At 41.1% G+C, this 9,188-nt stretch overlaps 1 protein-coding gene and 2 non-coding genes across 3 annotated transcripts; all 3 read left to right on the top strand.

The window, feature by feature from the left end:
• Positions 1 to 4,681: 4,681 nt before the first annotated feature.
• On the top strand, positions 4,682 to 8,879 carry LOC120407248 (cytochrome c oxidase subunit 7C, mitochondrial). The gene is made up of 3 exons (XM_039542761.1): positions 4,682 to 4,898; positions 5,841 to 5,986; positions 8,776 to 8,879. The coding sequence occupies exons 1-2, from the start codon at positions 4,824 to 4,826 to the stop codon at positions 5,955 to 5,957; spliced, it is 192 nt and encodes a 63-aa protein (XP_039398695.1). The 5' UTR covers positions 4,682 to 4,823; the 3' UTR covers positions 5,958 to 5,986; positions 8,776 to 8,879.
• On the top strand, positions 5,418 to 5,481 carry LOC120408799. The gene has a single exon (XR_005600975.1). It is a non-coding gene; the product is annotated as a small nucleolar RNA Z39 (small nucleolar RNA).
• LOC120408800 lies at positions 6,330 to 6,384 on the top strand. Its single transcript, XR_005600976.1, has one exon. It is a non-coding gene; the product is annotated as a small nucleolar RNA Z39 (small nucleolar RNA).
• Positions 8,880 to 9,188: the final 309 nt, after the last annotated feature.

Here is a 9,188-nt window from a genome sequence, read left to right on the forward strand (position 1 = left end):
GTTATTGAGTGCCCATCTTGATCTTTAGAGGCTGGGTTAGAACATATAGACTACCTTTATACAGATGCTATCCTCCCCTTATGGAGTTCTGATGAGAAGAAGAAAACATGAGTAATAGATTTTTAGAAATATGGAATCACATACAAGGCAAGTTAAATTACCACAGTGAAAAGATATGATTTTCACCTATGGAATTAGAAGCAGAACTTCAGTGAATTGTATAATATCCTATTTTTTAGATTACGGCTAATCAATAGAGTTTTAATAGAAATATTTAATTAATATCCATTTATATGACAGCTCCTGTAGCTCCTGTCCACCTTTATCTCCCTCATTAATTGGTATATTACAATTATACATTCTTATGGTTAATATCCAGTTATGGGTGGTTCATCCTGCCAAATATTGTACTACATGTTATTGTGCAGGGCATGGTGACTGAAGAAAAGTAACTCTCAGTTGTAGCAGGTCAGCCAACCATTTTAACTTGCCAGCATATATATGGGATGCCTTCTGAGGGAAATAACATTCTCTGTATGTTGTTTTACACGTCTTGCTATGCCACAGTCAATACAACACAATGAAAAAATAATATTTTTGGTTTATTTGAATAAAAACATTTTAATCAGCTCCAGAAATCTGAATTGAACCACATGAAATTTTAATATCTACCAAAAATTGTTTTTTTACTCTTTTATCAAACAGAATGAGTGAAAAAGTTACACAATTGCACCTTGCTCTTGTCTCATCATTATATTCAGTGAGAGATCCTGCTTGGAAATGAATAGCAGTAGGTGTTCTGCTGTAATGCCCATTAAGCTTTATGTATCAGAGGGGTAGCCGTGTTAGTCTGGATCTGTAAAAGCAACAAAGAATCCTGTGGCACCTTATAGACTAACAGACGTTCTGCAGCATGAGCTTTCGTGGGTGAATACCCACTTCTTCAGATGCAACTTGCATCTGAAGAAGTGGGTATTCACCCACGAAAGCTCATGCTGCAGAACGTCTGTTAGTCTATAAGGTGCCACAGGATTCTTTGTTGCTATTAAGCTTTATGCCGTCTTTCTTTCATTAAGATCTGCAAAAAAAAAAATACAATTAGTCTGATTTACTTTAGTCTTCGGGCTTTTTCATTACTCATATTTTTCCTTTGTGTATTAAAAAAAGAAATATTCTCTTTGAACAAACACTGAGTAGGCGTACAGAATGTAATAACTGAAAGAATCTCTCCGTAAGTCATAGTCACATTCAGACAAATAGTATATTAAAGATGAAGCAGATAACCTGGAAAATTTGAGCAATTAGAGTTAATGAAATTTTTAGGTGAGCTAAGAATTGTAGATATAAAAAACTGGAATGAGGATTAAAAGCCTATCTTTCTATATCTCCATCAAATCTACCGATGTATTTTTACCTCTACATATATATGTATGACTTTGTACAGTTAAATTTGTTAAACTACTTGTATGCAGTGTTGTTGTAGCCATGTTGGTCCCAGGATATTAGTACCTCACCTATCTTGTCTCTCTATCTTTTATTGAACCTACTTCTGCTGGCATAAGCTCAAAAGCTTCTCTCTCTCACCAACAGAAGTTGTTCCAATAAAAGATATTACCTTATCCATCTTGTCTCTTTAAACAACTTATGGCTAGAATAGTGTTTCTGTCATGGATCACATGATTTTTCTGTTTTTAAATAATGATCCCGGCCTTTAACATTTTTCAATGTTCATGTGGAACCAGTTGGATAAGTGGATATGATGACAAACAGTTGAACAAATTTGACAGAGCATTTAGAACTGGTGACTTGTCAAATTCAGTCCTGGACTGCATGAAAAGTTAGTAGGAAGCCTGCAACAGAACTCCAGTGGCACCAAGGACTAAGCCAGTGGAGTCTCAATGAGGACTTTTATTAAAAAATCATGAGGTTTCAGACTCCCCACAGAGGTAAAAAAAGACTTTTTTTTAAATGTGTGGAGACAGACTGGATATACCACTCAACTATAGTAGAGCAATTCCAGTGTTTAAAAATATCATAATTCATTCTTGTTATCTGAAAGAAAACTCAAAAAATGTTATCAACATTCTTATATTATCATCAGAAAATGTTACATTTATATGGCACCTTTGATCCCAAAGGTTACCAGTACAGTCTGGTACTGATGTTTTAACTCATTAACTAATTTTATATTTAAAAGAGTTTGCCTGAGTAAGGATTGAGTAAAATCCAAAACAGGATTTCAGGATTTTGCCCTATCTACATATATCATCACTAAAATGCAGCTACAGGTGAAGCGTAACTGCTAGGGACAGTGAAAAACCACCACACAGCAGGCTATGCAACAGTAGAGGGAAGGAAACTGTTGACCAAGCACACTGGTACAAACACCTATTTTAACAAAATGTGCTATGGGGATTTTAGAGCTAAGTTATGTTATTTCAGTACAACCTGTGATGGGGATGGGGGTCATTGCCCCACGATGAAGCTTCATGAGGGAGTGTACCATTGGAGATACACCTGAACCAAAACGCCAAACCTAAACACCCTTTAGTTTGGAGGAGATTTGGATTCAGAACTGCTTTAACAAGTTACTAGTGCTCAGCTTTGATCTTATATCTCAGGCATTGTCTACTCCTAAAACTGAGGTAGGCCTAGTTATGTTGCTCAGGGCTGTGAAAAATTAGATTGACCTGACCCCCGCACTGTCAGGGTTGCCAGTTTTGGTTGGACATATTCCTGGAGGTTTCATCACATGACATAATCTTTAATTAAAAATTAATCTTTAATTCCTGGAGACTCCGGGACCATCCTGGAGGGTTGGCAACCCTACCCACTGTAGACCCAGCTACAGCTGCATAACTGCAGCTGTGCTTATGTAACTCTTATAGTGCAGACATACCCCCAGAATGCACCTTAGATATTAACCAATAGACTACTACTATACATCCCAGAGTGGCTTTTTGCTGTTTTTAGAAATACTTGTAGCTGTCTCACGAACTCACTAATATCCTCATTTGTCATATAATTCATGTACATTTTATCTTTCATATAAATTAATCTATACTTTTTTTAGGGTGACCAGATGTCCTGATTTTATAGGGACAGTCCCGATATTTGGGGCTTTTTCTTATATAGGTTCCTATTACCCCCCACCTCCTGTCCTGATTTTTCACACTTGCTGTCTGGTCACCCTAACACTTTTCTTCTAATTTCCAAATCTTTAATTTTTGCTATTTTATTTCAAGTTTTGATCATATGAATAATTTATTTTGATACATATTAAATATTTAACATGCCCTCTTTATTCATTTATATAACTGTTTTGCCTCTTCTGCTTGAATACAGACTTTGCCTCGTAATACAAATTGTAGTAATATTAATCCCTTATTCTCTTTAATTACTACCCCACCCATTTTTTTCCATATTAGGTTTTCATGGCAGTAACTGATTTCATTATGCTTTTCTTAGCTCAGATTATAATATTGCTCAATATGGTGTTATCAATCCAACATATCTGCAAGCATACATTTATTAAGGACCCAATTGTGCCATTCTTACATTGAATATATATATATAGCCCATTGATTTCAATGGGACTATTCATGCAGTAAGTTACTATTTACCATAAGGAATGCATAACTAGGCTCTTCCAGTATTGCCAACCATGTAAGCATTCTAAAATCAAGTCAGGTCCTCATGAGATTGGCTTTAAAATGATATTTTAAAAGATAATAAATCTAGGTTCTTTTGATTTGCCTTCTAGTTTTTGATCCCTTATGGGTCACATTTTAGCTTTTTTTCTGCAACCAGGAGTGCTAGAAATGGCCTTTATTTAAAAAAATTAAAAGCTATTTTGTATAATCATGAGTTCAGGAGCTGGGGTTTATATATATCATGCCCCTTGTGATAAAATGAGGCAAGTTGGCAACGCTGTCTGTATCTTCATAATTTGTCTCTCAAATGTTCAGCGGCCTCCTGATTTACTAGTCATTGTAACTGATTTACTCCTAGAGATTATGGGCCAAATTCTGTCCTCGGGTATGCCCATCCAGTCTTATTGATATTAGTGGTATTTTACAGGTGTCTATTTATGGTGGACTTTAGCCTTATGTCCATTATAATCCTTTTACCACTCACTGTCCTGCAAACAAGACCAGTGTTACACACATTTATGTGATGTCAAAAGTTGTTTTTTTAAATAACAGACTAATTTTGCCTTCTGGTTTCTTGAGCCTGTAGAGTGCACTTTGGTCACATATTCAAGTCTTTCTCCATAATCCTGAGGCTACAAACTGATTGTTTTATGTTTTTTATTGTACTTAGCGTTTGTCTTTTAATGAAAGCTCACAGTCTTGATTAATCACATGACTCCGAGGCTTTGTTACAGGAGCCAAGCACTGGCAACAGTGGAGCCTAGTGGCCCGTGACCTCTGCCAAGCTCTCAGGAAGTGATGCTGAAGTTTGTCCACACCCCAGGAACGTCTCCCTGTGATAGGGGAACAGCCTTTTGACCTGCCAGTAGGCGGGAGGAGGTGGGGTTTCCGCTGCCGCCAGGCAGGGCCGCTCCCCTTTGAAGAGCGGGGACAGTATGGAGCTCAGGCCTGCGCTTGAGTCAAGCGAGCTCCCCGCAAGGCTGGTGGCGCTGGAACTACAATTCCCATGCTGCTGCGGGGCAGCGGGAACTCGGCGGCCACCGTCCCGTACTGTATCCCATAAGGCCCCACGGCGCCAGTGTTCTTGCAAGCGCAGCGGCCAGGGAAGGAAGGTCGTAAAGGAGACAGAGGCCCTCAGTCGCGCGCCGACCCGTTCCCCGCTCCGGCGCCATGTTGGGTGCCACTGTCCGCCGCTTCGCCACCTCCGCCATCCGCAGGTCCCACTATGAGGACGGGCCGGGAAAGGTAACGGCGCGGGGGGGCCGGGGCCGGGGCTGGGGCCGGCCCGTCACCCAGCTTCGCCGCGCGCTGCCCGGCCCCGAGGCCTGCGGGCCACAGGCGCCGCAGGGAGGCGGCACTTCCCGGCCAGGGCCCGGGCTGAATTGGGGGGAGGGTGCGGCTGTTGCGCGTTAAACGAGCCCTTGGGGTGTGTGAACCCGCGGGGCCGAGCAGCCGTGGGACTCCCCCAGCGCAAGAGCCTCCCTGCGCGTCCGGGCGCTCTGCGTCCTCTGGCAGGTTTCAGTTCCTGCCTTTGGGAGACTGGCCGGTTTCCCCGCAGCCCCGTACGAGTGGGTGTCTGGGCCCCACAGAGACCAGACTCAGAGCACGTAGTGACCCTGTTTTGTCTGACTCCTGTGGCGCCGGGGCTTTCTGGCAGGGAGGGTCTTTGCCTCCTCTCGTCGGGTTTCTGTCAGCAGCCATGATGGGATCGTGGCCTTGTCATGCCCCTGCCGTTCCCCTCCCCAAACTCCTCCTGCTCCACTGGTACAAATGATGTGAACACAACAGTATGAGGAAATCAATGATCCTGTAAACGCTTTCTGATGTACCAGATTGTACTGTCCTTCCAAAGTAGAGCGATCAAATGTGTCTGAGCATCCGTGTTGGAGACATTTTGCAAACTACTTGGTTAGCCTATATTCTTCCTCTCTTTCTGAGAAGGTTAGCTACTTAAAGTACTAAGTTCATATGTTATACTTCACTTATTCCCCCCCCCCCCACCTGTCAAGATCTCATTCAGTGAATGGGAGCCATGTTTCACTTGTGCTGTTTGTTTATAAAGGCAGATGCACAAAATGTTAGATGAAGTGTTTGGGGGGAAAAAGAGTAAGCATACCTTTATAAAGCTCGTCTATAATGTGAGTCCATTGATGGACTATTGTGAACAAACTCTCTTCTCTTTTCTAGAACATTCCGTTTTCTATAGAAAACAAATGGCGGCTACTGGGATTAATGGTAGTGTTCTTTGGAAGTGGCTTTACCTTTCCTTTCATTATAGTTAGGCACCAGCTGCTCAAGAAATGAAGAGGACATGGTTTAATTCCTATAAAAAGGTAACTGATTCTGACAGCTTGTTTAATGCTTTTTGCCCCCTTCTGTTAAAGGAGTTGATGAACCAGCTGCGCTGCTTATAAAGTCTAAAAAAAAATTAAATTTTGACCAGAACAGTGTGTGTCACTAGTTACTTATTCCAGTTGTGGGTATAATTTGGTTTTCATCATTGGGCCAGGGTGGTGGTGATGGAGTAGGGAATACAATCTTTTTAATCAAATGATCATTGTAACTTTAGTAATGACTTTATACTCTTCAGTAAGTGACAGCATTTCTCTAACAAGTGAAAGAAGGAGTGCATCATATCATCTCATTGCACACGTATGCCACTTATCAGGATCTCTGACACATGTGAACAAATCAGGATGAATAACTGATACTGTAAATGTTTTCTGATGTGCCAGTTATTTGATTTGGCCATTAAAAATACCCCATCTAGAATGTAAACAAAAAAAGAAACATTTTATTCCTTAGTTAAAACAAACTTAACCATTTAAGAAACTGATTCTGTCTGGCCTTGGATTCTGTTCACCTAGTCTGGCCCTCATAATACAACCCAGAGAACTTTCGCCAAAATAATTCTTAGAGCATCTTTCTTTGGAAAAACATCCAATCTTGATTTTAAAATGGCCTGTGGTGAAGACTCCACCACAACCCTTGATGAATTGTTCCAATAGTTAATTACACTCTTAAAAATGTATGCCTTGTTTTCAATCTGAAATTATTTAGCTTCAACATCCAGCTGTTGGATTGTTAGACTTTTCCCTGCTGGACTGAAGAATAGTTATTAAATTTGTTCCCCATAAGGGTACTTAGACTAATCAAATCACCCCTAAACCTTCTCTTTGTTAAGCTAAATAAATGGAGCTTCTTAAGTCTATCACTATAAGGCATAAGAGATTACCTTACCAAATTCTCCCTCCCCTTCCCCACATACTGGTTTACTATCTCCCTTTTGGAGTAAGAGCACTAAAATTGCTCCCAAATAAAACTATTAATACAGAAATGCAGTACAAGCAGATTGGTTTCATCAACATTTTACATATGTTCTGTAACTTCAGAATCAAAATCTTGTTTGGAATAGGATTCTTTTTTTTTTCCCCGCACAGGTTCTGATTTCTAATCTATACACCAGGAATAATAAAATTTTATCAAGGTCCAGGTTTCTTGGTCAGGGTCCAGACTCCAGAGAAAATACAAAAACAATGATAAATAAAGATTTCGCAGTCTATTCAAAAGTATCTGACTGTCTGGATTTGGCCTGCAGTCTGCCTAATGACTACAACTGCTATACACTTCCTCTTTAGAAGAGGTCTGTGATTGGCCTTAATTCAGCAACAAGCTTGACATCATTACTGAATTTAGAAACCTTCCAAAAGATTGAAAGTGTGAATGCATCAGTATTCAAAAGAGCCAGATGGGATAACATGGATAATGAGGGATTCAATCAAGAGTTTAAAGCAGAGGTGGGCAAACTATGGCCCACGGGTCACATCCAGCCCATGGGACCATCTTGTCGAGCCCCTGAGCTCCCAGCCGGGGAGGCTAGCCCCTGGCCCCTCCCCCGCAATCTCAGCTCACCACACTACCAGTGCTGTGGCCCACTGCTCCTTCCGGGTGGTGTGCCTGGCTCTGGCAGGGCTGTGAGCTCCTGCCACTCTGAGCAGCATGGTAAAGGGTGGGGGGCTCGGGTGCAGTTGGGGTAGGGGTGTGGATAGGGATCAGGGCAGTCAGGACAGGGAATAGTAGGGGTTGGAGAGGGGGTGGGGTCCCAGGAGGGGGCGGTCAGGAGTCAAGGAGCAGGGTGGGTTGAATGGGTCACGTGTTCTGAGGGGGGCAGGAAGTGAGATGGGGTGGATAGGGGGCGGTGGCCAGGCTGTTTGGGGAGGCACAGTCTTCCCTACCCGTCCCTCCATATAGTTGCGCAACCCCAATGTGGCCTTTGGGCCAAAAAGTGTTGGGTTTAATGGGTGGGGAGTATAATGCCTAATCAACATGGCTTATGGAAAATAGATCTCGTTGTTGCAAAGAGTAAAATGAAGCTTGACATGTTTGGTTGATAAAGGTAATTTTATAGTTGTAATACATTCTTATACAGCATAAACTTTAATATTACTAACATGTATTGTTATAGCAATAGGAGCCCTAATCACAGGACTCTGTACAGCACCTAGCACAATAAACAACAAAAATATGGTTGCTGCCCTAAACAGCTTAAATTGAAATACTGTATTATATAGCACTGGTGAGACTGACACTGGAGTACTGCATCCATTCCTGGTTTCTGCATTTTTAAAAGGATACTAAAGCATTGGAGAAGGAACAGAAAAGATCACAAATGATTCAAGGACTAGAAAAATGCTTAAGTGATACAAAAGGAATTCAAGCTGTTTAGTTTATCAAGAATGCGAGGTGACTTGATTAGTATAAGTACCTTTATGGGGAGAAATACAGGGTACTAAAAGGCTTTTTCCCCTCTTTCATCGCCTTCTTCCCTGCAGAAAGGCATAGTGAGAGCCCATGTTAAGCTAGACAAATTCAAAGTGAAAATACTTCACAGTGAGTGACTAACCACTGGAACAAATTATCATGGGAAGTAGTGTATTCTCCCCCTCTCAATGTAGTCAGATCAAGACTGGATTCCTTTCTGGAAGATATGCTTTAAGTCAAATGAGTTTATTGACTCCGTGCCAGAATTACTTTGAAATACTATGGCATGTTAGGTCAATATTGATCTTGGAAGAGGTGATGTACATTCTAATAGTTCATTATGCTACTCTTTTTCTTGCAGACTTGAGGTGGAATATTGCCTGTAGAGCAACTTGTCTTTCCATGGAATAAAGGAGAGAGATTTACCACACTGGATGTGTTTATAAATAAAAGCTTAAATCTGAATATTTGTGGTGATGTCTTCTGTCAAACTATCAAATGCTTCTGAGCTCTCGGACGTATGCTGTAGCTTATTATGCAACAGCAGCTTTTTACATCAAGCTTAAACAGATGAGGCCCCTTCTTATCACAGGAAAAACGTTGTGATAGCATGCTATTTCTTAACACTAGCAAAATGAAACTGTCCTCTGTGCTGAATTGAGTGGTTAAGAATCTAGATACTTGTTTTTCAAGAATCTATCTTTTGTACCATTAAAGTAATTGTTTTAGAAGCACCTCTTGCAGAGTCTGACTTCAGTTTCTCTCTTCAGGAAC

Source organism: Mauremys reevesii, linkage group 6 (assembly GCF_016161935.1).
Source record: "Mauremys reevesii isolate NIE-2019 linkage group 6, ASM1616193v1, whole genome shotgun sequence".
Classification (NCBI taxonomy): domain Eukaryota; kingdom Metazoa; phylum Chordata; order Testudines; family Geoemydidae; genus Mauremys; species Mauremys reevesii.

Excerpts from the sequence above, each read along its gene's own strand:
- LOC120407248 (XM_039542761.1), top strand. The coding sequence starts at position 4,824 with ATGTTGGGTGCCACTGTCCGCCGCTTCGCCACCTCCGCCATCCGCAGG. Across the intron at positions 4,899-5,840 it reads ATGAGGACGGGCCGGGAAAG|AACATTCCGTTTTCTATAGA; the intron begins GTAACGGCGCGG and ends TCTCTTTTCTAG.